General features: G+C 40.7%; 2 protein-coding genes and 1 long non-coding RNA gene across 11 annotated transcripts; 1 reads left to right on the top strand and 2 right to left on the bottom strand.

The window, feature by feature from the left end:
* Positions 1 to 767: 767 nt before the first annotated feature.
* LOC309342676 lies at positions 768 to 9854 on the bottom strand. The gene is made up of 3 exons (XR_014156981.1): positions 8585 to 9854; positions 6119 to 6712; positions 768 to 1711 (listed from the first exon to the last, which is right to left on the bottom strand). It is a non-coding gene; the product is annotated as an uncharacterized lncRNA (long non-coding RNA).
* Positions 3236 to 23291, top strand: PDCD4 (programmed cell death 4). Of its 9 annotated transcripts, XM_081863430.1 has the most exons (14): positions 8182 to 8198; positions 9861 to 9958; positions 11188 to 11348; positions 12546 to 12646; positions 13473 to 13772; positions 14281 to 14375; positions 15013 to 15129; positions 17099 to 17320; positions 17990 to 18087; positions 18936 to 19050; positions 19778 to 19885; positions 20556 to 20666; positions 21517 to 21656; positions 22612 to 23291. In XM_081863430.1, exons 4-14 carry the CDS (start codon positions 12604 to 12606, stop codon positions 22670 to 22672), a joined length of 1410 nt encoding a protein of 469 aa, XP_081719556.1. In that variant the 5' UTR covers positions 8182 to 8198; positions 9861 to 9958; positions 11188 to 11348; positions 12546 to 12603; the 3' UTR covers positions 22673 to 23291. The 9 variants fall into 9 exon arrangements, with proteins under 9 accessions (XP_081719555.1, XP_081719561.1, XP_081719562.1 ...); XM_081863429.1 differs by lacking the exons at positions 8182 to 8198; positions 9861 to 9958 and adding an exon at positions 3236 to 3399; XM_081863435.1 differs by lacking the exons at positions 8182 to 8198; positions 9861 to 9958 and adding an exon at positions 3258 to 3422 and having other exon boundaries at positions 15016 to 15129.
* A 961-nt stretch (positions 23292 to 24252) lies between these two features.
* Positions 24253 to 27247, bottom strand: BBIP1 (BBSome interacting protein 1). The gene is made up of 3 exons (XM_081863464.1): positions 27024 to 27247; positions 26395 to 26482; positions 24253 to 25053 (listed from the first exon to the last, which is right to left on the bottom strand). The coding sequence occupies exons 2-3, from the start codon at positions 26432 to 26434 to the stop codon at positions 24881 to 24883; spliced, it is 213 nt and encodes a 70-aa protein (XP_081719590.1). The 5' UTR covers positions 26435 to 26482; positions 27024 to 27247; the 3' UTR covers positions 24253 to 24880.
* Positions 27248 to 27710: the final 463 nt, after the last annotated feature.

Below are 27710 nucleotides of genomic sequence, written 5' to 3'. Positions count from 1 at the left end.
ATACAGCTCTGCTATAAGGCAGCTTCTAGGACACTAATTACAGTTCCAGCACTTGGGGAACCTGTTAAGTGCCTAAAGCATGGGTAGGCAAACTAAGGCCCGGGGGCCGGATCAGGCCCAGTCGCCTTCTAAATCTGGCCCACTGACAGGTCTGGGAATCCGTGTTTTTACATGAGTAGAATGTGTCCTTTTATTTAAAATGCATTTCTGGATTATTTGTGGGGCATAGGAATTTGTTCATTATTTTTTTTCTTAGGGACAGTGGACTGGCCCCCTGCTGAAAAAGTTTGCTGACCCCTGGCCTAAAGTGACTTGCAGTTATGGTTGCCATATTTAAGCGCCCCAAATCCAGACAGCACTGTGATGCACCACCCCCATGCACCACAGGCAACTACTAGTGGCACATAATATATCCATGCAGTGCTTTTCTTCTAGAAAAAATGGTGTCGGTACTCACCATGAAGTTGTTACAGTAAGTACCACACTTCTAACCAGTGCTTTTCTTCCAGAAAAAGGTGCCAGTACAGTACTGCGCACTCTTGAGTACCCCCAGAAAAAAAGCATTGCATCCGTGCATCATTTTATTTGTATGCCTCTTTTCCATGCTCAAGGCAGCTTCTGAGAAAGATAATTACAAACATAACAAAAATAGTCATAAACAATAAATACAAAGTATACAACCAAATTGAAACAATTTCCACATAAATAGTCATAAGATCTAAAATAAAGATACTAAAAAAAAATTAATATCAATAATAGCAACACACAAACCCAACAAAACTTCCTAAACCATATCCCAGCCCTAGCATCTGTTCAGCAGTCTCAACTTTTGGAGTCAGTCAGGGCCCCGCCCTCCCAGGCCAGGTAGGAAAAGCCTAGCAAGGCAAGGAGGAGGTCTTCCAGGACTCACAGCTGAGATGGTCTCCAAAGCTGGATCAGGGTGTCAGTGTTGGAGTGTTGAGGCCACAGCTTTGCCATTAGTTGGCCACGTAGCCTTAGGCAAGCTGTTTTCTCTCAGCCACTGTCCCCCATCTGCTCTGTGGGGGGGGGGAATAATCCTCACTTCACTTTGCAGGGTTGTTGCAAGGATTATAACTAGATAATGCATGAGGAGCACTCTGAATATTTGAAAGCACTATGCAAATGTTAAATATTATGATAACAAGTGGGACCTACAACAAAATGGTGCAGCGTGCGCACTCACTGTTAAGTGTTGAAGCTATTCTCTTGCCCCATTCCTGGTTTCTCATCCCCTCTCTGCAGCCAGTCAGCATTCCATGCCTTCTAAATATACTCAGTTTTTGGTCTCTCCACTTTTAGGTTTTTCCCTCCCCTAGAGGGTTTTTTTTTGGGGGGGGAGGGGAGTAACTTCTGTGAACCACTGGGTTATCCTGCACATACCAGTGCTGCCTCCTTGTATCTGGGTGCTGATGTCTTGGTTACTTATGCAACCACACACTGGTAACTGAGATTTCTGTTAGCATGTAGTAATAGCAGCAGCAGCAGCAGCAGCAAAAATAATAATAGCCTCCAATAGTACAAACTTGTGGGTGTAGCTGGGAAACCAGGCATGTGACTCCTTCATGCTGAAGCAAAGTCTGTTCAGCGTTGTTTGTTTCTCTCCGTGGAGAATTCATTCTGGCTCAATCAGATCATGGTGCACTTTCTCTTGCGCTGCTCTTGGTAGGTGGAGTGCTTCCAAAGTGCATGTCTTGTTGCGGCAAGAATGGACAGAAAAACAAATGACTTGTGATCCCAAAAGACATGTCTGGCTCTGTTATCAACATATTGCAAAACACCCTGGGCCCCTCTTCCTTTTCTTATATTCAGCATATATTTTAAAGAGTATCACCTGGCTGAAAACTTGGGATATACTATTCAGCTGTGTTGATTTACACACCGTGATATCACATCTGCCTTTTAATAATAATGTGGGAATCTTCTTGGGTTAGCGTACATGAGCACCATTCACAAATTCTACTTTTTAGTGTAAATGTCATTACAGGCAGCTCACCAGCTACTGTGCCCCCACTCCCACCCCACATGGCCCATAATGCCCATAATCAGATACTATTCCATAATACAGGGTGGGACACTGTTTTCTGAATTGCCACCCTGCAGAGTTCGCAAACTGTGGTCCACATGTGCTTCAGTCAAGTGGTCTCTGGCATGTGTGCAAAGAACATCCATTGAGCTAAAAATCCATTAGTTGCATTTTTCACATAGATATTCCTATTGATTTTTAAATGTATTGAAATTTCACATGTAGCATCTAGCGCAGTGCATTACATTTGCTATACAAGAGGCAGAAACATCCTTTAATTGTCTGCCACGAACCTTAGCGATTTTCAAGTGACGGTGGATTCATTCTTAGTTTATATAGAGCAGTGACTGCTACTGGAAAGAAGGCAAAAACCTTCCAGTAGGAGGCGTGGTCCTCAGCAGGAACGTTTTCCTGCAGCATCTACACGCAGAAAGCCTTAGTAAGTCAAATTTCCATACTTCTGAGAAGCCAGCGTGTTCCTGTTTCTTCCGTAACCACCCAGGCACGCCCACCCGTCGCTTTCGGGTATGCGTGCAGTTCCTCCATTTTTCAGTTTAATTTGTTGCACTTCTTAGCATTCAGGGAAGCTTTTCATTGAAATCAGCGGCACTTGCTTATGTGCAAATATGATCACGATCGATCTGCAAGTAGGTTCAAGACCAAGGTTTGTAAGGCAATCGTGGCTCTCTAATCTCTACCCAGCAGGGCTCGCGGGAGATTTCCTTCCCAATAAATGTTCTGTTGAAGCCATTACTTTTGCACGCAGCAGAATATATGGGGAATATTCAAATATTAGGGTATGCCCCCCCACCGCTGTAAAAATGTTTTGTGAGATTATAACTGCAATGCAATCAAAAAATTAAAAAAAGGAACGAAGCTGATCCATTGGCATGTTAACTCTCTTTGGAAGGTTTGCAACTGATAAATTCTGACGTTGGAGTGAATCGGCATGTAAAATACTGCAGCGTTAAAGGAATCTCAAAAGCAAACTAGCCTTGCCAACAGGCCGGAAATCGACGGAACGCCTCTAAGTAAAATCATCTGCGCCAGTAAAAAATGGCTGTTAAAGGAGCTTCGGAGAACCTTGGAAAAAAAGTCTCACAAACACCCGCCCTTCTCGGGTGGGAAGGCCCACTATTCTAGTTGTGCGGGCAACCTCGTCCAATAGCTTTCCTCCTTCCGCTCCGTAGGCGGGACTACCCCGCCACCTTAAACGTGGGGGGAAGTACAGGGTTGTTTGAAAACAGTCACAAGTGGAGAAATCTGGTGCTGATCTGGTGCTGATCTGCCGAGGAGAAAACTAGGCGAGAGAGAGAGAGTTTGTGGGCAAGAGTTTTATGATCAACAGCTTCTGGGTAAAAGCAAGAGGAGGAAAAGGGTGACTTTCTCACATATTCATTCTTTAAGTAGCTGTTGGTTTAGGCTGCTAGGTCTTTGCCTCTCGTTGTCATTTGCTGCTGAAAAGAAACCCAGACATGCAAAGCAAGCGGCGTGCGAGCTCGGTGCAAAAATGTGAGCGGAAATCCCTGTATCTGAGCAAAAGGAGCTGTTCCTAAACGGCTTCTCGGCAATCGAGTTCGGCTCCATTTTTTAAAAAAGCCAATTGATAATGCATTTTGGCTATAACGGTTGGGAAAGGGAGATAACAATTTTATGATTGCTGGCTTTCGTCATACTGCACCCCGATTTTATGCATGCTTTTTCGAAATTAAGTTCCAGTGTATGCAATGAACTTTTGCTCCAGGCAAGGGTGTGTTTCCTTAGACTGAGCTTTTTGAGAGATCCTGTGCAGTTCTGGGACATAAATTCCATTGTGTTCATAGATTTTGCAAGCGAGAAAATAGGCATAAGACTGTAATCTGTGGGCGGCATGTAACCCGAACCTCTGCATCTTTCCTCGGAAGGAAGCCCCTTTCGTGCTAAGTGCATAGAATCGAAGGTGTTGTCAGCGGGACTTTTTACCTGGGTCCTGTAGCAAGTCATTTCGGAAATGAGCCCAATGGCGTCCAATGGGGCATGCTCCTAGGTAAGCGGCAGTGGAATGGTGTGCGCCTTGCTGCAGATGCACCCAGCTGCTTTAAGTAGGATTGTGGTGGGGGAAAAGAAGTGCTGCTATTGCATGTCAGTGGTCTTTTATTCAGTTTTTTGAAGGTTGCTGCTTTTGTGATCTGTTCTGGCTACTACTTGGGCTTGTTTAGATGCATCTAGACTTCCCACCTAGTTTAATGGAGGCTTCGATAAGCTTATGCAGGGTGCATTCGGATTCATTTTCAGTGCTTCAGTTAGGGGCTAGTGGTATTGTGAAGTGCGAGGCGACGACATTGGGGTTTAGATGGCATAATTTGCAGGTAAGTCGAGAGAACCAGTAAACTCCCTAACTGGAGGTAGGACGCTGCGTAGCACAGTTGCAATTGGCCAGCGCAACCTCTCTTCCAGAGACTTGCCAATAGGTTTCGCTTATCTTCATTGCCTGATTGGGAAGGAATGTTTTCCCCATGTCTGATTGGCTAGCGACTTTGATGGTGTTTTGCTTTTCCTGCAACACGTGGCTTGGCATTTGGTTTGCTGGAGTCTTGCGGTGCAGTGCTATTTGCCTAGTTGGAGTGCGATATTTCTAAGATATCCTTTCTTTATGCTTGGGTCACTTTGTGGCTAGATGGCTTTGGATTTGAACAAGGAAACTGACTAGAGAGTAGCTTTGGTTCTTTCAGACAGCATGGTTTTGTGACTCTTTGAGAAACAATAAGCCAGGTTTCAGCCTCTCATAATTGCTCAGCTACTAAATTGCAATTTAGACTCTTTACAGAGTTTTATGGAACGCTTCAAAGGACACCTTGTGGGAACTAGGGTAGTGGAGTGTTTAGGGCAATGTGGAGAGAGCAGTTTGAAAATATGCTTCTCTTGGATCACGACAGCAATATTCTTACCTCCTAAGTTTTCTTAATGGTGAGACTTTAATGAGTGATACAAATTTGTGCATCAATAGAAACTCATTTTGCAGCATTTTCCCCCTTTGATTGCTCACTGCCACAGAATCTAGTGATGGCCGCAGACTTGAAGGATAAGGCTAGCAGTGGCTATTATTGTAGGTGGTAGGCCAGTGAATACCAGTTTTAGTGAATCACCTGAAACCGTGTTCGTGTCCTACTTGTGGACTTCTCATCTTTAGTCTGACCCAGAAAGGCTCCTCTTCTGCTTTTAGGATATAGTTCCAACCTGTGGTATGGGTAATGGATTCTGCAGTACCCCTGGATAAAAACAGGAGGGTGCAGCAGAGGCTGCATATATTATATTGTGTGTGTGTGTGTGTGTGTGTGTGTGTGTGTATATATATGCTAGCAGTGTTTAAAAAGCTCAGCACCAGTGGTTTAACATATCCCATGTAGCAATTATTTTCTATAGCTAGAGGATTTGTGTGCTTAAATGATTCCAGGGAATGGCTGGATGTGAAGAGGCGGTGGGATGATATTCTGTTTGTTGTTAGAAAGGATACCAACTTTTGATTTGTGGAGATTCTGCCTGGTGGAAGCAAATTCTGGCATCGGTGAATCTGCTTGCTAGGTAAATGTTCACATGGTAAATTTCTGCCTGTCATATAGCTCTCAAGGCAAAAGAGGCCTGTGAGGTAAAACCTAGCAGTGCTTAGTTCTTGAATGTTTATAGGTTACAACTTGGGTGCTTGTGCTTCAAAACATTTCAAAGACAAATCAGACTTGTGGATCTCAAACTGTTGTCGGTGTGCATTTATAATTAAGCCATTAGAGTGGCGTCATTACCTCTTTCCAAACTACATCTGGGAATCTGCATAAACACAGTAAATATGTTACTCATGTACTTATGCAGATTCCCTGATGTTTACATTACAGGTTAGGTATGCGTTGCATGTTGACATACAAACAATTACTGACTTGCGTTAAGAACCTGTAGTAACAAGACTAGCCTTTTAATTCTTGTATAGCTCTTAACTACTTATGTTTATGTTGAAGCCTGTGCTATTACAGTTCAGAACCTTACATTTAAACTGCCCTGTACTCAAGGGGGTGCATCTATAGACAGATCAATACATTTGCTTACAGAGGAGAAATACAGTCACAGAATGGGACTACACCATATATAATCTTATCCCTAAAAGAGCTCTGGGATGTGGCATCCTGGGAGAATCAGTGATGTATATCAGCTTGTCTTGGCAATGAATATCTAAGAGTAATAATATTTCATAACAACATTAGCATTAAGCCTTCTAATTAAGTACGGCTGTACAGCATTCAGTGTTATGCACAGTATGTAATTAATAGGGAGGCTCTGAGTATATTTTAAGAAAATAAATTAAACTGTCTGCAAGGTCAAGAAAAGGTCTTTTTGAGAGGGTGGAGGTTGGTTAATCATAAGCTGTGTGCACATATCAATCTTCAAACCGCTTAAGCCAGCCATTTCAGAGACTCTGACTACATAGGATTTAACTCGTTTACCACAATTTTGTGACCTTTGCATTTTTTATGCGAGCTTAACATAAATAGGATTTTGTAGGCTCACTTTCATTTCTTAGTACTGACTCTGAAGACTGCAGTTGTGAATCAGTTGTTCGAAACTTCAGGAACAGGCATCTTCCCAACCACAGCCTTGTGCTGGCTTAGTAAACTTCAAACATCAAAGGGCCTTCATGATTTGCTTGGGGCAGGAACAGCAAGGAGAGGAAAAAGAGGCAAAAGGTTCTTGTTTCAGACATCAGACAATAGCATGAAGATAACAAAGGGCCAAATACAGAATGACCTTGACAGCTTGAGACACATTATCTAAGGCAATGCCCTGTGTTCCTTGATAGAACAAGTTCACTTGATTTTACTAACTGCACAATCCTGTGCATTTTTAATGGTATTTATTATTACATTTGTATCCCATTTTTTCTCTAAGTTTCTCACACAGCAAACCTGTGAGGTAGGTTAGAATGAAAAACAGTGACTGATCCAGCGTCACCCAGCTGAGTGAGGATTTGAACCCTGGGCTCCCAGCACCTAGTTTAACACTCTAACCATTACACCACCCTCACTCAGGAGTCAATTATCTCTCATTAAGCGCAATGAAAATTACTTCCTAGTTAGTGAGCAGTGCAGCCTAAAAGTGTTTTGAAATGTGTGAAAACAAAATAAAAAAATTCCTTCCAGTAGCACCTTAAAGACCAACTGAGTTAGTTCTAGGTATGAGCTTTCGTGTGCATGCACACTTCTTCAGATACACTGAAACAGAAGTCACCGGACCTTTCTATATAGTGAGAAGGTGGGGAGGGGTATTACTCAGAAGGGTGGTGGGAATGGGTGATTGGCAGATAGCTGCGATGAGCCTGTTGACGACTCTTAACGACTGCAATAGGTCTAACAGGAAAAAGCAAGGGGTGAGAAGGTGAAAAATGGCTTTGTCATGTAATGTGTGGTATAGGGTTGACAACCTTTTTCAGGCTGTCATGGAGCTGACACAAATGCTTTTTTAAAAAAATGCAGCAATTGCATTCTTTCTCATCATAGCAGCTCTTTACTGGGTACCGGTAAGTGCCACCTCCTTAATTTCTTCTCATGTGGTAGGTGTGAAAGGCTGAGCTCCTCCAACTTCAAGCATAACCATTTGCACCTTTACCTGTAAGCCCCAATAATGGGACTTCCTTGAAACTAAACATATGGAAGCTCAAGGATAAAATTTAATAAACAGATCTCTAGGCCATGCGCTTCTCTATAACGTGATAGCCTCTGGGAAGAACTGGAGTTTTATTTGATACATGACTGGGAGCCAAAGAAGGGAGAGCCCTCCACCACACCTTTTTATCAGCCCCAAGCAGAAAATGTTGAGTGGGCAAATCTCCAGGCTACAGTGAGGCTTCCTCTGTCGCCCCTTGGCTAAAGATACTTCCCCCACCTGGATTTTCGATGGTCTCACCCACCCGTCGCGTCATGTCACACGCCCTTTCCCGTCGCCTCCATTTTGACACTCATTTGTTTTCCAACTGGTTTTTTGTTTTGAACGCCGTTTCGGAGTCCCTTTTTCCATTGGCTGTTGCGGGCCCCAGGGCGAGGCTGAGCCAATCAGGATCGGCCGCTCGTGGCCGTGTTGCTGGGCAGAACAAAAACAAACACCGTGTGGCGCAGCTCCGGGGCCGCCGCCTACGGTAATGTCCCCACCCCCACCACGGCCCCAGAAACGTGAGCACGGGAACGGGGGGGGTCTCCCGTTAGGGCTGTGCCCTCCCGCCTTTCGCGACGCCGAGCGGAGAGGGACGTACGTGTCTGCCGACTCCTCAGGAGGAGGAGGAAGGGGGCCCATTTCCTCGCCCTTCCGCCCGTCGTTTGGCCGGTGTATTGGCCGCCCTGCCCCACCTTAGCTCATGAACTGGCCTCACACGACCGATAACGCTCTCCGTAGACAGCGCTGGGCTAGATGGACGAACAGCCTGCCTTGGCCTAGTGCCGCTTCCCGTGTATTAAAAGGGAGGGGAGAGCTGCTGTTATGCTGAGTACAGGCCGTATCATTTATTGGGGCTTCCCATCGTTTTACCTCAGGAGTATATTCTTTCCCACGGGGAAATCGGCTTTCTCCGTGATGTGAAGACCGTGCTCAGGAAAATCCTGCTGCTCTTTGAAAGCATTTTTATTTTGAGGCCGGGTGTTGATTTCAAGGGTGGCAGTTGGGTTTCCACGCAAAAGGCAGTTTGCCTTCCACTGCTGGCCTCACCTCCTAATGTGTAACTGCTGGGGAGCACTGGGGGGGGGGGGGGGCTAGCGGCTATGCTCCACACCTAAGTCATTGAATGTGCACCTTGTAACATGCCCCAGAACTCTCTGCTGCACACAAGGGGTTTGTGGCAGGCAAATCAATGTCGAAATGGTTAATTGATGTTTGAAAACCACCATTGTCCTGCCTTATGCATCAAATGCCGATTCACTTACCTGCCAGCTTGCATCTCAGCAGGCTAGATGGTTGATCCTGCATTTTAATGCTTTTGGGGTCAGAATGAAGTTGCACTAATTTTTGTACAACACTCCCTCCACTGGATTATATCAGTTTATGTGCACTGATTTTCCCCAACTTGTTCTTGGGACAACTGGATATCAGTATAGATATTGTTATAGTTCTCTGTATTTCTCAAAAAGATACCCCGTTACGTTTACTTTTGCTGCTAAATGCTTATCCTTCTGAATCTGGTTAAGCATCGGAATATCCCCTTCTGTGAAATGCAGTAATAAGGGACTCACTGGACTTGGAAGTTTAATATTACAGAATCCATAAGATTTCATTGCCAAAATCGTCTTCTGAAGAATGAGAGCATTACCTCACTTTGTAGTTGTTTACTATGCCACTTTGTCAGCATTATCTAAAGACACTTTTATTAGGGTTCATTAGTCAAGCTTTGGCATTTGAATTTAAGGCTTCAGCATACCTTAGTCTACTTACAATTTATGTAACCACAAAAAGTATAACAATGTTATGAATGTCTATTATATTTTATTGGAATGATTAGTCCTTGAAGTGTACAAGTTTAATGAAGTTCAAATAAATGAAGCCCCTGTAAACAACTTAAAGTTGCTTTTCAGGATACAATGGTGTGATTCAGACATAACAGCAAACCATAGCTTCCTGTTTTGAAAATGAATTATAGCAAGCTTGAGGCCCACCACACTTCATTCTCCCATCCAGAAAAGGAGACAGAAAGATTTTGCCTTTGAATTTAAACTTACCACTATTCCCTGTCTGTGGTCTGTTTAAAGTTAAAGTGAGAGAACAAGCTATGATTTGAAACCATGTTTTTCTGGTTTGTTGTTACTAACTATAGGGTAAAGAAACCATAGCTCCTTAAATTTGGATATCAGGGAACTGTGACTAGTTTTACACTGAAGTTCCTTCAGAGAGGAGAAAGTACATAAACCTGATGTATGATGCAATTTAATATTGTAGTGGAAAACCATTTCCCCATTACATCTGAACCAGGCCAGTTTCTTCACATGGAAACATCCCCAATAAAGCATTTAATGATTAACAAAATAGTTTTCACGACCATATTGACCCTCTTTACTTAATTTGGATTATGTTTATATTATTTGGTAATCTGGATTAATTTAATTTGGCATTCAGGATAAACAAACTGATTGGGTGAGGAGTCTGCTACCACATACCCTTTCAGTACTCTAGAGCTACAGGACTGTTTTTGTTGTTGAGAATAATGATTTCATGTGTGTTGCCTGCTGTTCAGAAACACCATAGAGAAACTACAACATTCTAAGTGCTGTAAGATCAAAAATGAAATGCCTCCTAAACCACAGTTTCCTTTACCATTTAAAGGTCTAGCAACAGATGTTACTTGAAAACTTTAAAAAGATCAACTAACTATACAACCACTTCCCTTTCTTATTTTTAAAGTGTGTGTCAAACAAGTTGAACACAGGCAGTCATCTGCAGGAGGCAGGTTTTCCATATTATAGACTTCAGGCCTTCAAAAAATTCTGTACTTTTAGAGACGGTTCACTGCCAGCTGGAGTGTATGTGTAATAGCAATCGTGAACTATGTCTCATCAGATGCTTCATTAATTTTGCTATTCTTGTAGCCTCAGGCTCACAGTTGCCACAAAACCAGGATGGTTTAGCAAGCATGGCTTGCAGTATGTGGCAGACCTGTATTTGTGCAGTCTGACGACTTGTGGATTTCCAGGCATGTAACAGAAGTGAGAAGAGTTTTCTTCTTAATGAATTTTGTTTTGTTCCTGTCCTACACATCCTATTTACCCTTGTGTTAGAGTTAATTTGTTTATGCTGCAGCACCACATCTCATGGCGTTGGTATGTAGTACTTTTACAACATTTGTGTGTGGTTATGCTGTTAAACTAGAAGTTAATTCTGTGGTTTTGAACTAGTGGGTTACTATCTAGAACAAGGATGCCCCCCAAGGATTCAGCATTGCCTCCCTCTGCTGTCCTAAGAGATGTGTGGGGAGGGTTTTGGTTTGCTTGCCACTCCCTGCCCATGCTGTCACTTAGAAATTATTTTAATTTCATGAAGGCTTGTACATTTGCATATCTGCAAGATACTGAAGATACATAATTCCAGTGTTAAATTATCATACATTTTTTCTATATAAACATTGTGCTTTTCCTTTGGATTTGAAGGAGAGTTGATGCATGTAATGGAATACCAAGAGGACAAAAATTAACCTTACAAGCTAATAAATCAACTCTCCAATCTTCTGCCTTTTGAGAGATCTGAGGACACTCTTCTATCGAAAGGAAAGTGCTTCAGAACGTTGCAAACTTCTGAATGATTGGCTAAGGTAATGTTGAAAAACTCTTTGCTATGAGGTATGATGTGAAAGACCTGATGTCATAATCTCACCACTCAACAATGCATAGTGTTTGCTAGATAAAAGGTGGGGGAAGGAGGAAAAAAAACTTGGGGCAGATACTGCCTGGGAACACAAATGAGACTGCTGAATGTTTAATGAAAGCTACACAGGTAAAAATTGTGATGCAAGATATAAGATCTGTTAGGATTATCTGCATGCTTTCCCTCTAGTGGAAGTGTTGTAGCTATGCTATCTAAAACAAATGTGATTAGATTTGGATGATGCCAATTTATTTGAGAGTACTACCATGGGGTAAAACACTGGATGAGCTGCAGGTTGGAGGTGAACAGAGAGCAACAGGAATTCCCAGAAGGTGGTGATCTGTTCTTAGAGTGAAAGAATAAATACAAATAAAGTATCTTTTTCGTTGTTTGATCTGCATGGTATTTTGACAGGACTGATAAAACAATGGAACAATTACCAAAAAACAGGTGCTATCCCTACAAAATACCTAAGCAGAACTGGTGCTATATAAATATTAAAACATGGTAGTAAGACTTGCAGCCTAAATAATTTCTATTTTGTTGATGTACATAGATACATAGATGCAAACACTCATACACTCACTAGATAAATAAATAAAAACGCTAGTCTTAATTAAATTTATACCTCAGTCCTGAACTTGGATGGCAAACAAGCAACTTTCTGTTGTTCCACTGCAAAGTGGAAATAATGATTATGGGTTGTTCGGATAAATGAAGTAAACAAATTTTTTTATTATGTATTTATAGTCTATAAAAGCATTGCAAGGCAGTATAGGTATGAGAATAAAATCAACAAAAATATGCATAAAAACAAATACTGAGTGGGTTAAAAAAGAAAATTCATATTACAAAGGCCCATCTAAATAGTACAGTTTTCCAAAAAATGTCTGATAGAAGGGAGGGATGATTCCTGCCAAACTTCTGCTTGTAGGAATTTACAAATCCTAAGCTTAAGAGAAGTCTTTGGAACAAGAGAATAACTTGGCTGATTCAGTTCCAATAATAAAAATAATAGAAAATTTTGCATAATGTTTAATGTTTACAAAATATTGTGTGTTACAATTTTATCAAAGAAAGTACACTGTACAGCAACAGTTTCTATAGTTCTAATTGCACTAAAAGGTTCTGTTTTTGTGTTTAGGTCTGAAACAACAATATTAAACAATTTTTGTGTTTGGTTCAGTTACTGTAAAACAGCTATGGAAATAGGAAATGAGCAGACATACAACATTAACTTGACAGGTAAGGAATCAGCCCAATTCATTTGCGGTCTTTGATGCTTGAAACGCTGCAAAATGCATCTCCATTATAAAATGGAACACATAACTAAACAAAGTTTTTTAAATTGAGAAAATTGTTCCTAATACCTTTACTTATTTAAGCTCTGAGATATGCTACTGGGTTTGTTAACTTTTGGAAAATACATATTCCTGTGTAAAGTAACTACTGTACAATAATCAAGCCCCCCCCCAAAAAAAAAAATTCTAATGTCTTTATTAAAAATATATATTCCACCTTTCCATATTTGTATAGTAATTGTTCAAATCACAGTGAATAAACAAAACAATTTAAAAATCAAAGCTTTTGTATAAATCTCGCATCTGTATAGCACTGCAAGCACAAGAAACACAAAAATACATTTAAGACACAGACACCTGTAGGCTTGATGAAAAAGATATGTCATAAGCTGTCCACTGTTATACATATGAATGTGGCTTACAAATATATAAGTGGGGCTGTACTTCAGCCACATCATTAAACAAACCCTTCATGAATATAATTTTCAATAGGTAAACTACAATTTTGTTGTGATATATCCCACTGTGATTATAATACCATGTTAGCTTTTGTCAACTGATTCTTCCTCCTCCACCAAATGCCCCTGAAACATTTCTTCCTGTTCTCACTCAATAATTAGTTTGTCACTTTTGTAGGAGAGCTGCAAGAACTAAATCTGTCAAGGTTTGTTAAAAACCTTTTTTTTTTGCATGATGCTTAGAATGGTGTTGGAACTTTTACCAAATTACTTGCCAATAGCTAAACCTTCCTGTATCTTTCTGTTTTTGAGAACTGGATAATCTGAGTGATACTCCATTTTCCGGTGATGAAGAAAATGGTGGAACTGAGGAAATAAAACCTGAAATCAATGGTAACTGGAACACTGTAACGTCTATTAATGAAGCTAAGATCAATGCCAGAGCAAAGAGGAGACTGAGAAAAAACTCTTCTAGAGACTCTGGAAGAGGAGATTCAGTGGGTGATAATGGGGAAGCACTGAAGAATGGAGTCACAGTACCAACAAGTCCAAAGGGAAAGCATCTGGATAGGCGATCTCGTTCAGGAAAGGGAAGGGGTCTACCCAAGAAAGGTGGGTGTGTTTTGAATTTACAGCAAACAGAAATAACCTATTGAGAGTTTATCTAGGTTTAGATTGAGCTTCATTTTGTACTTATTCCTAAATGTTTTGTTTTACATTAATTTGATAGCAACAAGAATATAGACACAGTAGAGATCTGCATAGTTTATATCTGCATGTATAATACTTTTCTAATTTAGAACGCTGAAATTTTAAGGTTCATAATTTTAATATGAACATTGTTAATTAAATAAAACAAACACAAATACTTGGAGACTTGATAATGACTGCTGCAGATAGCTTATGCTGTTCTATTTAGCCTGATTAAAAATGATTGCCTCCTGTCTTGTTCATATTAGGAAGATAGTGAACAGTGTCAGCTTTGCTGTTCAGCTTCTGTGAGCCTTTCATGTGAATTTGAAAACTAGATTTCTATGAAAGGTTAGAGTGCAGTAATAAGACAAAAAATAACACTGACTTGTAATCTGGTTCTCATCTTTGCTGTTAAACTTTTTTTCAGGTGGATCAGGAGGCAAAGGTGTTTGGGGAACACCTGGGCAAGTGTATGATTTGGAGGAAGTAGACATTAAAGATCCCAACTATGATGATGCTCAGGTAAGGAAAATGGTTAGTTTCCTCATCTGATGAGTGCCCCACCCCTGAACAGTTATTTCATCAAAAACTGATGATGTAAGTAGTCTGTGTTTTTCACTGACTGTTTCTAGTCTTGATAAAAACAGAAATTGGGCATAAAGTCCATCTCAACTCTATTTAGCCACAGACATTTAATTCTGTGCTTAGTTAACAGCTCCTAGAGGAGGAGAAAACAGCAGTGGACCAGTGATAGAATCAGCGACCAGGAAGGAGCAAAACATAGGGGTTTGAAGCAGCATTTGCTGTGCTGTTCTGCTCACCTGACAGATAAATTGTGAAGGTGGAATTGAAGTGTGGCTGAAGAACACACTGTGAGCTGTTTTTCATATCAATCTTCAGCTATAGCTGCATTTCTCCATTTTTGGATTAGTTCAACAGCTTGCCTCTTCCTTCTTGGTGTTATAGAGTAGTTGAAACTGATGGCAGCAACTGAAGAGAACAAAGCCATTACTCATAGAAGCCTGACTGACAGTATTAAAGGGATTATGAATGGAAAGCCTGTGAAAATTTATGGGGAACTATGTTCTAAAACTGAATTGTTCTGAGCCTCCCCAATATAAATTTCGTTTTATTAAATTTGTTGCATCTTTGTTTAAAGCAGGATAACTGTGTCTATGAAACAGTAGTTCCACCTTTGGAAGAAAGAGCATTTGAGAAAACGCTAACTCCAATAATCCAGGAATATTTTGAACATGGGGATACTAATGAAGTTGCGGTATGTCTCATGGCTTATATTTTGGAAATTACAAGCAGTGATTAATGAGATTTAAAATAGTTCTTTCAAGAGTGGGGTACTTAGGTCCTTAACCATCAACCATAAAATCCTTCTGGACCGTCTTGAGGGGCTGGGAGCTGGGGGCACTGTCATACAGTGGTTCCGCTCCTTTCTCCTGGGCCGTGTTCAGAAAGTGGTGGTGGTGGATGAGTGTTCAGACCCCTGGGCTCTCACTTGTGGGGTGCCTCAGGGTTCTGTCCTCTCCCCCATGCTTTTCAACATCTACATGCAGCCGCTGGGAGTGATCACCAGGGGGTTTGGGCTGGGTGTTCATCAGTATGCGGATGATACCCAGCTCTACCTCTCTTTCAAATCAGAACCAGTGAAGGCGGTGAAGGTCCTGTGTGAGTGCCTGGAGGTGGTTGGAGGTTGGATCGCGGCTAACAGATTGAGGTTGAATTCTGACAAGACAGACGTACTGTTCTTGGGGGACAGGAGGCGGGCAGGTGTGGAGGATTCCCTGGTCCTGAATGGGGTAACTGTGCCCCTGAAGGACCAGGTGCGCAGCCTGGGAGTCATTTTGGACTCGCAGCTGTCCATGGAGGCACAGGTCAAATCTGTGTCCAGGGCAGCTGTTTACCAGCTCCATCTGGTACGCAGGCTGAGACCCTATCTGCCTGCAGACTGCCTTGCCAGAGTGGTGCATGCTCTGGTTATCTCCTGCTTGGACTACTGCAATGCGCTCTACATGGGGCTACCTTTGAAGGTGACCCAGAAACTACAACTAATCCAGAACGCGGCAGCTAGACTGGTGACTGGGAGCGGCCGCCGAGACCACATAACACCGGTCTTAAAAGACCTACATTGGCTCCCAGTACGTTTCGGGGCACAATTCAAAGTATTGGTCTGACCTTTAAAGCCCTAAACGGCCTCGGTCCTGTATACCTGAAGGAGCGTCTCCACCCCCATCGTTCTACCCGGACACTGAGGTCCAGCGCCGAGGGCCTTTTGGCGGTTCCCTCACTGCAAGAAGCCAAGTTACAGGGAACCAGGCAGAGGGCCTTCTCGGTAGTGGCGCCCTCCCTGTGGAACACCCTCCCACCAGATGTCAAAGAGAACAACAGCTACCAGACTTTTAGAAGGCATCTGAAGGCAGCCCTGTTCAGGGAAGCTTTTAATGTTTGATGTATTAGAGTATTTTAATATTATTTTTGGAAGCCGCCCAGAGATGGGCGGGGTACAAATAAATAACAACAACAACAACAACATAATAATAATAATAATGTTACTTTTACAATTTCTGTCTTTTATAATAATTAGTGGCATAAACACAGACTTTTATTAGATTATGAAATGTGGGTCTGTTGGTTGCAGATTAGTTTGATGGCATCTAGTAATAATTTTTATTTATTATTATCACTGATTCATTAATTGCCTTCTAAACAACAGTCTCAAGGCACCTTACACATCGGATAAAAACAGTTAAAAACACAAAAGCAAACCAGTGTATTTAAAACAAGACTAAAACCCTAAGAAAGTTGACACTCATGGTAAAGACTGGTAAATTTTATAGGTAGAAATGGTACCTTTTTTTAAAATCCACATATTTAGATTGAACTCCTCTCTCCTGCTACTTCCACAAAAATATAGTAAGAATTAAAATTGCTCCTGAGTGATTCCCAAATAAGTCATATTCACAGTAGTTCCATTGAACTCAATTGATTTAAGTAACTTTCATCCATTGATTTCAGTGGATCTCCTCTGACATACGGTAATTGGACAATTGTCCCTTATGTCAAAGGAGTTTACTTAACTTGCAAACACATTAGTTAGAGAATTTCTCTTACTATACTGGTTCCATAAGAGAGACATTCTTCCTTGCTTGTTTTTTCCCCCTCTCATCTCTACTATAAAACTCATGTGCACTTGAACTAAAAATGACTGCTTATTTTACTTTCCACATATTTAGGAGATGCTGAAGGACCTCAATCTTGGTGAAATGAAATACAGTGTACCAGTGTTGGCTGTATCATTGGCTCTGGAGGGAAAGGCCAGTCACAGAGAAATGACATCTAAACTTCTTGCTGACCTGTGTGGGACAGTAGTTGGCAAACAAGACGTTGAAAAATCATTTGATAGGCTTCTCAGAGAGATGCCAGAATTGGTATTGGACACTCCCAGAGCACCACAGGTTTGTTTAAAATACCTATTATCAGTGCTATTTTTCTAGAAAAAGAGGTGCCAGAACTCACCATGAACGTCTCCCTTGTTCTCTTAAAATGGCAATGACATCCATTTGAGAGGTGACGGAACTGAGTTGCTGTGAGTTCTGGTTGAAAAAAGCCTTGCCTATTATTAATTATAATTTGTTTCTGTGGTAACATCTGTTGCTCACATTTATTAAAGTACTTTTATGGCATAAAGGTACACAATAAAATCTTTATCTAAAGTTTTGATACCCCTAATGGCTAAATCATTAGAATTTATATGCAAATTCCATCACAGCACAATGTACCTTAACTTTCTGTGTCCTAGAACTCCTTGTCTTCCCTGCTACCACCCAATGTATTGTATTATCTTTTATGTATTGTGCCAATATATTCTTATTTATTGCATTTGTAGCTGCATGTAATTGGCTCATCTGTTTATGTAAAATTAAGAAATGTAGGCAGCTGAAGTAGCAGCACTGCCTGTACTGCTGCTTGAACCACCCCAAGAGGGAAACAGCAGGGGTGCTTGGGTATGGCTTCCTTCTCCCATTTTGGGGGTGTACTACTGCTTCGTGTGACATTGTGACTGATCAAAGAAACCCTGTCTATCTCAAATTTAATCTGTAAGACATATTTCTTTTTCATGGCAGTTGGTGGGTCAATTTATTGCAAGAGCAGTCGGAGATGGGATTCTTTGCAATAGTTACATAGATGGTTACAAAGGCACTGTGGACTGTGTCCAGGCTCGGTAAGTGCATTGCCCTTCATAGCTGGGGTTCGCAATTAAAGGTGATAATCCAGTAAAAATTTTGTATTTGCCAGGTTAAAGAAGGCTTACCTATTATTTTTTAAGAAATAAAAACATCAAAGATTGGGGTTTATACTCTTTCTTGCAAAGTTATAAAGATATAATGTTTCTGCTGCCTCCTTCCATTGCATAGCTTGTGGAATATTTAATACCTAAAGGCAGTGAATGGCTAAAAGTACAGAATTCAGAGAAAAGCTTTAGACAAATAATGGAAATTTAAGGAATAATCAGCAGCTGCTAAGTTTGGATGTTTAGGGCATCAGTTCTAAAAGTGTTAGAATATTGAGGTGCTAGAGCCTTAGATAGAAGAAACAGAAGCAATTATCTCAAACATCTGGGTATGATGGATATAGGGTACTCTATGTCATGGACTATATTTTTAAAGAAAATTCACCAAGGAAGCATCATGCAGGTAGTGTCCTTTCAATCAAGAAACATGTATCATATCTTAAATAGTAGCTAATAATAGTTCCCTGCTGCAGGATTATTTTGGGAAATAAACTAATGTGACTGTTATATTCACTGTGTAAAACTTTGAAAAATAATTTGAATTTGATTGATGATTTGTAGTGAACAAGCTACAGCTTTTTGACCTAAGTTAATGCTGAACACAAGTTACCGGACCCCATAAATATTAGGTCACTTTGTTACAATAGCAGTCTTGGTGTATAAATCTTGCATCTCATTGTTAATGCAGATTTCTACAGTGTAGTTTAAAGGCTTAATGGTGAATGTAAAGATTCTTAAATATGTTTGCTTTTATTTACAACTCTCCTTTCTCTTCACAGGGCTGCTCTGGATCGAGCTACTGTATTGCTGAGTATGACCAAAGGTGGAAAACGCATTGACAATGTGTGGGGATCAGGAGGTGGGCAGCAGTCTGTAAAACATCTTGTTAAAGAGGTAGGTAATTAAGTTCAGCTGTTCATTAGTGGTTAACTTTTATATCCAGTTAACAGGACTGGTTCAGTGTTACAAGGGGCCCCTTGACAACATGCTTTTGGTCTTCCCACTCTCCTCCTGCACCTCCAAGCAGGCCTAATGTTTCTTGCTGCACCAATATAAAGCGAACAAGGCAGAGGTGGGAGCAACTGCTGCCCAGTGCCTTTGCCACGTCGTCTCAACTTGCTCACAAGCTGTCTTTCGGTGGTATTCTGCTACCACTGGCTGTTCTTCTTGCATACTTTCTGAGTGGCCCCACTGAGTGGTATCCTCTGTTCTGCCACATAAAGTGAGAGTGCAAGTAGGAAGAGACGTAGGGTAAACTACTGGACAAAGCAACTGATGCCTCTTTGTTTTTTCCTCTAGTAATTTACTAATGCATTGTATATTATTAAATTCATGATTATTCATTCATGATTACATATGTACTGAACAATATTTCATTTCCATTTCATTTATATCTCATTTACAATAATTAATACATAATTTATCTTTTGGGATCATGCCTGCATTATATAATGAATTCATATATTTTTTTGTATTTATCAAAAAAAAGCATTGACCACTGTGCCATAGAGGGTGCTCATCAGTAAACATTTAATTTATAAATTGAAATACATTGTAGATTTCAGAATTGTAAGCTTTTTAACATCTGGTCTTATACATTTTTGTATTTTTAATCTACTAGATTGATATGCTGTTGAAAGAATACCTTCTTTCAGGAGATGTTTCTGAAGCAGAACGTTGTCTCCAGGAGTTAGAAGTACCACATTTTCACCATGAACTTGTATATGAAGTAAGGCAGGATTGAAACATTATTTTTTTTTACAACATAGTATTATAACTGTCATTGTAAGTTTAGTTCTGAAGTTACAAACTTTAACAAGCATAATGATTTTTATGTTGAAGGAGCTTTATTGAGAGTTTCTCTTTGGTGGTACTATTTTACACTTGCTTGTAAGCTGAGAAAGATCCTTCCTACAGTAGCCTGCATAACCTGTACCTTTTATACTAGTTTATTTCCCTAATAAAATGCCTGGTAAATAAAAAGACTGAAGTTCCTTCTTAAGTAATTCATTGACTACCTCTTACTTCATTTTCAATGAAGGGAATATCAATACTGCATATTATTGTTCATTTCAAAAGAGAATGTTTTCATATCACCTTTGGCTTCCTTTTATACTTTTTACTGGCTTCAAAAGCATGTTCTCTATTACACTTTGTGGGATTACCAAAAATGGACCTGAACAGCAAAGTATAGGAATGCATAGTATCAAATTCCTTGAAATCTCTAGATGCCTTTCACACTATTGATTATGAGAGATTTTCTCTTCTCAAGCTTGTTTTTGTGCTTTCCATAATATCCTTTTCCCTCTGCAGTATAGTTATGTTTGTTACTTGCTTAAAATATGTACTTTCCCACCATTTCTACCTGAACATTCAGTTCATTTGATTTTACATTTTAGGCAGTTGTGATGGTTTTGGAATCAACTGGAGAAACAAACTTTCAAATGATGCTTAATTTGTTGAAATCCCTCTGGAGGTCTGCTGTCATTACTATGGACCAAATGAAAAGAGTAAGTGTGCCTAACAGATTTCCAAGCATTTCCTGTTAAATATCCTTATAGCTGAGAAGATTGGGTTGCATTTATTTTTGTTTATTAACATTAAATGAACAGCCCTAGAATTAGATCAGGGAGCACAAATTCTGACTTCGTTACAGAATTTGAGGGTTTTCAACGATATTTTTAAAAAGAAAATCTAGGAAGAATGTAGAAATCTGTCTTGTACAAAGTCAGATTGGTAGTCTGTTAAGTTGTCACCTGCTACCTAATATTCAGGGGCAGATCTACTAGAAGACACTTTAGTCAACAATGCTTTAAATTTTTGGGTTTTGTAGACCGAATTTGAGTCACACAACTCAAATCATTCTATGATGCATCATGCATGTATATAACATTTCCCTAATTTTCATCTCCCATAACTTGAAAACTATAAGGCATAGGATTTTTTTTATTCACACCAGTGACTTAGACATGTGAGATAATTCAGTACAGCAATTTTATTCAAAATGTGAGAAGTAGTAGTTATGATGATGGTGATGAATTGTCACGGAACAACCCAATTGAAGAAGGCAACAGTGATTACCCAGACTTCATTGCTGGTTGCGTAAGGGCCCCCATCACAGTTTAAGCTCCAGGTCCCCAAAAATATAGGTCTGCCGCTGCTAATATTTTAACTGTAGATATTGGGGACTAAATTAGTATGAAGTCTGGCAACAGATATAAAAGATATATAATTATATATATTTAAGTGAAAGTTAAAGGTAACATACCCATTTAGATAGAAACATTTTACTTAAAGTTTACTTAATTCATACTGAAAATTCCTGAGATAATGAATTTTATTCTAATTTTGATGTTGCAGGGCTATGAACGAATTTACCGTGAAATCCCGGACATTAATCTTGATGTGCCACATTCATACTCTGTGCTTGAGCGGTTTGTAGAGGAATGCTTTAGAGCAGGAATAATTTCCAAACCAATGAGAGACCTCTGTCCTTCCAGGTACATACTTAAGGATCACTGTGTCAGAGAGGTAGCTGTGCAGCAAATTAAGTCCAAGGGGTGCAAAACCTAGCTAGTTTGTCAACAGAATTTAATCAAGTCAGATTGGCAACTTATTTTTTTTTTTTCTTGCATGGTAGTACAGGCTGTCTTAGGACTGGTGATGGCTAAAGGGGTAGAATAGCTTGGAATCTCTGATCCAAACTTCCATTCTAAATCCAAGCATGTGGTTTGAAGGCCCAAGAGGCCAATCACCTTGTTGAAGTGAATTAGGTGTGGTTCTAGTCAGTTCCTGAATGGGTGACCACCTGGGAACTACGTGTTTGCCACATTGGGTTCTACAACTGAAGAAAAACAGCATATAAATATGAGAGAGTAAGACTACATGGATATTTCACTTGTGTCTTCCTGTTGCTACATTGTGCTTTCTCAGATATCGCCAATCTTCTGTGCTGTAGCTGCTTTTAATTTCTTTCCACTTCTGCTAGGATGATTGGGGTCAGAGGAAACTGGTTATTATTTATAAATTAATTTATTTATTTATAAATTATTTATATTATTTATAAATTTTCGTAACTTATTATAACCCTGTTGAAGAATTCTTAGATTCCTGCAGAATAAATGATTTTGAAGCATAACCCTCGCCAAAACTAGGATATTAAGTGAGCCGATTCTGGAATCTCAATCTATTCTTAAATGTCAGAGTACGGTTCTCCTTTGTAGATTCCTGGCTTTGGGTCTTGCACTTTAATGCTCCAAACTTTCCTCCCCTGCCCCCATCAGAATTCGAATAGAACAGAGCAAATGCAAGTTTCTATAATTTGCATACATATAACTAACCACACTGCTTTGAGGGTGATTTACAATTTTTTATTGCAAATTAACTTTCTGCCCTCCTCTTCATATGGCCAAGTTTAAGGGATATACTGAAAGCTAATTGTATATTTAATTTTAGGGGAAGGAAGCGCTTTGTAAGTGAAGGAGATGGAGGCCGCCTGAAAGCTGAAAGCTACTGAATGAACAAACTCTTGCAGCTGTAGATGTTTAAGGGAATATATATGTATATATTCTATAGTAAGAGTTGCTTAGCACAGTTCATTTATTTTTTAAGAGATGCACTTGTTTTGGGGAACAAATACCTTCTGACTGTTTTATAAACTTGTGTTCACAAGGGAAATTCTTCAGTTTTCTTTTCTCTGGAGCTATAGTTGGGACAGAACAAGTAACAACCTTTCTGTGGAGGTTTGCTAAAATAAGCTACTATTTTGGAAGTGCCATATGTTTGACCTAATCATTCCATGTTTTGCATTGATGCCTGCCTGCCACTCCTTTGTTTTAATGACAGTGCTTTTATAGTGAAATCACTGGTTTATACAAAGCTTTATAGAATGGGTCATTAAGCTGCTGGAACCCTATTTTGGCTGCTGCTGGGAGAAAAAAGTTTTTTTCTTTGTTTTAAAGAATCTAAGAATTTAGTTTGATCATAAGATGTATTCATCTTTTTCCAGGGGAACAATTGATTTGCTCTTAAATTAATTCAGCAAATGGTGGCTGGAACATCTATTTTTTCTACAATACTGGAAAAACGAACAGTTCTGATAGAATGTATTGCAAAATAAACTTTTGTGAAGCAGATTTTTGCCATGTTTTCTTAAACAATTCTAGAAGTACATAATCGTTTACTCTTAACTATATGGTTCATCTCCTAATCTACTCCTAGAGGAGCTCTACCTGTGGCCCTTTGTGTTATCTGCTTAAAGTGCACTTTAGTTTGTTTTATTGTATGCCAGCATCATTACTCTACAATGAACTAATCCTGGAATAATTTAACTGATTCATCCCAAAAGCTTGCCACGCACAGAAATGGGTTTGCATGGCAAGAAAAAGAGGCCACCGCTAACATAAAATTGCTGATTCTTTTATGCATGGTTAATAGGAGTGTGCTATTAGCAGACATGCTCCCACTCTTAGCTAATTATGGTACATTGAAATGTTTGCACCAATGTTAATGCTAGCCTGTAATAAGCTTCAAACTAGTTTGCAGCCATGGTTAAAAGCCTTAATGTAAGAATCAATGCAGACAAAGTTGATGGAAGATTAGCTGTAAAAAAAGAGAAGTGTAGAAGGAATTTGCATACGAGTTAGTAGAAGATTGGGAATATTTTGGCTGTATCCAGCCACAGCTGGTACTGACTGGCTCAGTTAGAATGCATGCAGAGCATGTTTCCTTGTTACATGAAAAGCTATTAGAAATATAAAGCAGAATTCAGAGGCAACCCCACACCCAGCAGCATGGTTCTCTGCCAGGAAATGGAATAACAGGACCCAGCCTGTCTTTGCACGACCTTTGCCAGTCCTGAGTCCAAGGAACCTACAGCCTAAAGTTATGGTAGCAGTACTTTACCTTCTAAAAGTAATCTCTGCATGTGTATGAATTAGATAGAATGGATTTTTGAAAAAACACCTTAAATTCTCATGAACCTAGACATGTCTACATACAGAAGGGTGTGTACTGAATGTTTTCATTGTTTCATTGCTCATCTTATCAATGCAAGAGTGACAGTACAAATGAATAATTCAAGACAACACAAAATAGTAATCTTTAGCATATTGGTATATTTAATACTGTAGTATAGAAACAAGTTTTATTAATGTCAACCTTTCTAAACCTAAACCTTGGGAAACCCAATTGCTCAGCTGATCTCTGTAGAAAGCAGCTTTGTCAGCCCAATACACTGCAATTTGCTGAGCATAGGGCTGGCAAAGCCACTTGCATTGTGGTTCCCAAGTGTTGCACAAGGGATGGGCTGGTGGGTGTGGCAACCCTCATGGCAATCATCCAGCATCATTATGATATTGGGTAACAGGCAAATTAGCTGCCACCTGTCAAGAGTTGTCCTGCAGAGGTGAATGATCTGACCTGCTGGGCCAAAAAGGTTCCCCATGCTGAGTTAAAGGTTCAGTAACATATGTAAGGCTGCTAAGTTGACCTATGATATGAAAAACAATACAGAAATCCTGGAGCAGGATTCTGAATGCCATTTTTTAAAAGATTACCTGGATTTAAATGACTACATACTTGAATATATTTTAAAAGAGAGCAGTACAATTGGGAAAATTTGTAAGAATCTACAAACACTCTCCTGTTTATGTGTAATGTTTTACACAGCATATCATATTGCTATATACATTGATACAGCAGTACAGAAACTCCATTAAGTAAACTATTGAATGAATTCAGAGTTTGAACATTGCTGAGCAAGTAGTTCCTGCTGTCGAATAGTTTCCTGTGCTTCACGTTGCATTTTCTCAAGCTTTTCTAGGGTAACTGACTTTAAAGGTAGCAGCTTCGGCTTGCATAACACCATAGTAGTCACATCTTCTACTGCTAACATCCCTAAAACAAGAAAAATTGAGAAACCAAAGATAATTACAAAGCTCATAAAATATATATTCAAGAATATATCTGCCAGTTCAAACACTACAGTTCCATGTGGATGCCACCAAACCCACTTCTCCGAGTTATTGAGCTGTGAAATATGACAGCTGTGTAGAGCAGTACACATGGAAGTCTCCATTTAAGCACCTCATATTTTTGGCAGCCGCTGGTATAGTGCTTGCATCAAAGCTTTTCATATTATTGGGCCATTTGTGTACCTGTATTTAAAAAATGGAGTTCAAGTGTGATACTAGCCCCTTAGCACAAATATGCTCCAATATAAGGGTCAAAGGGCAAGCCTTGCTGAAAGAACCTAATCTATTCACCTTCTTAAATACTTAAGGGGAGATATATAATACAGGATGCAGAGCATGAAAGAGCTGAACAGGTGTAAAACTATTAATAGTTATAAAACAGGCTACTTCTATGAAGAGAAGAAGGCTCCATAATCCTTCGTAAGGAAGCATTCAGATCTCAACATTGTAACAAGGCCAGTGGTAAACTGTTACCTTGAAGTAACATGTCTGATCCTGTGTTATATATTAACAACATATTTCCTTACATGGAAAAATCCCTGCAATGTAATGTTTCTCAGACATCTGTAGATGGCCAGAGAGAACATCACATCAATTCTGAGAGTATTTAACTGCTGCTGGTGAGCTACCTGGTCCAATTTAAGGTATTGGTACTATTAAGTATTGGTACTATTATACAGATATCCTAAGTACTAGGCGCCCAAGTATTTGAAGGAACACCTTTCTCAGTATGCCCCAATGCACAGTTTACAATCGGGAAGAGACTCTTCTTGCAATACCATTGCTGTGGATGCCTAGGAAGGTGAGAATGCACAAGAGGGCTTCTTCTGTGTTAGCACCCCGTCTCTCCAGACAGTCCCCTTCCCTGCTCGTGTTCTGATGGGATTTGAATACAGTTGTATTTGTCCAGAGCTCCAGAAGGCAATAGGTACATTCAGGCACTGTTTTTTGTAATTGTCCTCAAATTATAGTATCGTATACTGGCTATGATTTCACCAAATTGCATCCTGTTAGCTGCCCTAATCACGCTGTGGGGAGAAAGTGCAGGATATAAAATCTTGCAGTGCTGATAAAGAATTTGCCAGAGACACAACCCTAAGAGTGCTGTCGACTTGTAGTGTGATAAGGTGAAACCCCATGCAACCTTTGTAACTTGGCAAAAAGAAGGGGGGGTCACAAGAGGTAAGCACAGGAGACACACAACAACAGCCACTTGAAAAGCTTGGCAAGTGCACTTTGATGAATGCTGGGAAAAGTTACTCACCTTGCTTGGGCAGCACCTCCCGAAATTTTAATTCAGACATTCTTCTAGTGCCAGAATTGAAGAACCACCACCGCCAATCTGTCTAGGACTAGAAATCATGGAATTATTGTAAAGGTGAACATTACATTCCTATATTCCCCTTTCCTCCCTTAGCTTAAAGCAGATAGGCAGCTGCCAAATCTGACTTCAGCTGATCCAGGATCTTCATAAGGCGGAGCTGCCCTAGAACTTGCTTAATGAATGTTAGCTCGGGCCTCTTTAAGCACCTGCTGGAGATGTTTGGGAGTAACTAAGCAACCTCGCCTTGCAAATTCAAAACCTCTGAGGAGCAACTGCACTGCAGAGGGTTGGACTAGATGGCCCTTGGGGTCCCTTCCAACTCTACACTGGGAGAAATAGTTGCACTGAATTTTCCAATATCCCGTTCGGGAGGGGGGGGGGGCATTTTAGTACTAGGAGAGGAAGAGAAAAAACTTGTTTATTTCCCCACACCACGTGCGATTTTTCTACGTCCCCCATCACGTCCCGCCTTACCCACCGCCATCCCGCACTTTAAAAGCCCCACATTGAAAGAGTTCCTCCTTCCTCAGCGCCCCTCCCTCCACATCCCTGCCCCCAAGGTCCCTCACCTGCCTTGCCTCCCCGCTTCTATTTGCCGCGCTCAGCTGCTCAACCCGCAGCGGGGACCACCAGAGCAGCCCAAAGGCACGGGAACCGCCTCAACCACCCGCGACAAACACTTCTGGTTCCGCGTCGAACTCGTGGCTCAACCGACGCACGACGGAGCACCATAGAGATCCCAAGGAAGAGCGGTTCCCTCGCTTTGGAATAAGGCATCTTCCCCGCACGCGGTGTTCAAACGGCAGCCGGACGTGAGGACTGCCTCCTTTTCCTCAAGCCTCTAGGCCAACCGCGCCTAGACGCCTTTATTATTGGCCGAGAGGGCAGTAACGTCTTCGTTGCTACTAGCAACCAAGGGGCGGGCGGTGGGCGATGCGATCCGCAGGGGGGGGGGTGAGCGGTTGTTCCAAGTGTGACGCAGGTTGCGTTCCATCGGGACCCGCCGCCCCGCCCTCTCTCGCGTTTCCTGGTAGACTTCGACGGACGGAGACAGTGCACTGGGGCGTCTGGGGCTGCTCGGAGACGCTGGAATGGAGCACCAATTGATGTAAACACATATAGCTTGCAAACGGTCATGCGGGTCAGGCGTGGCTTAGTTCAGGAGAGCCTCACCCTGGTCCTACTCTCTAACACTTGTTCCTGTTCGGAGTTTTTCCAAAAGGTTCCCAGAGCCCCTGAGCATGTGCAGAATGCCC

The sequence above is a fragment of the Podarcis erhardii genome (assembly GCF_964252035.2).
Source record: "Podarcis erhardii genome assembly, chromosome: 5".
Classification (NCBI taxonomy): Eukaryota; Metazoa; Chordata; class Lepidosauria; order Squamata; family Lacertidae; genus Podarcis; species Podarcis erhardii.
The sequence above is the reverse complement of the archived record's forward strand: the minus strand, read 5'-3'. Positions and strand labels throughout refer to the sequence as shown.

Coding starts and splice junctions, on each gene's coding strand:
- PDCD4 (XM_081863429.1), top strand. CDS start 12,604: ATGGAAATAGGAAATGAGCAGACATACAACATTAACTTGACAG. Junction 13,773..14,280: donor AAGGGGTCTACCCAAGAAAG/GTGGGTGTGTTT, acceptor ACTTTTTTTCAG/GTGGATCAGGAGGCAAAGGT. Junction 19,886..20,555: donor ACCATGAACTTGTATATGAA/GTAAGGCAGGAT, acceptor TTTACATTTTAG/GCAGTTGTGATGGTTTTGGA.
- BBIP1 (XM_081863464.1), bottom strand. CDS start 26,434: ATGTCTGAATTAAAATTTCGGGAGGTGCTGCCCAAGCAAG. Junction 25,054..26,394: donor GGAGGTGCTGCCCAAGCAAG/GTGAGTAACTTT, acceptor TTCTTGTTTTAG/GGATGTTAGCAGTAGAAGAT.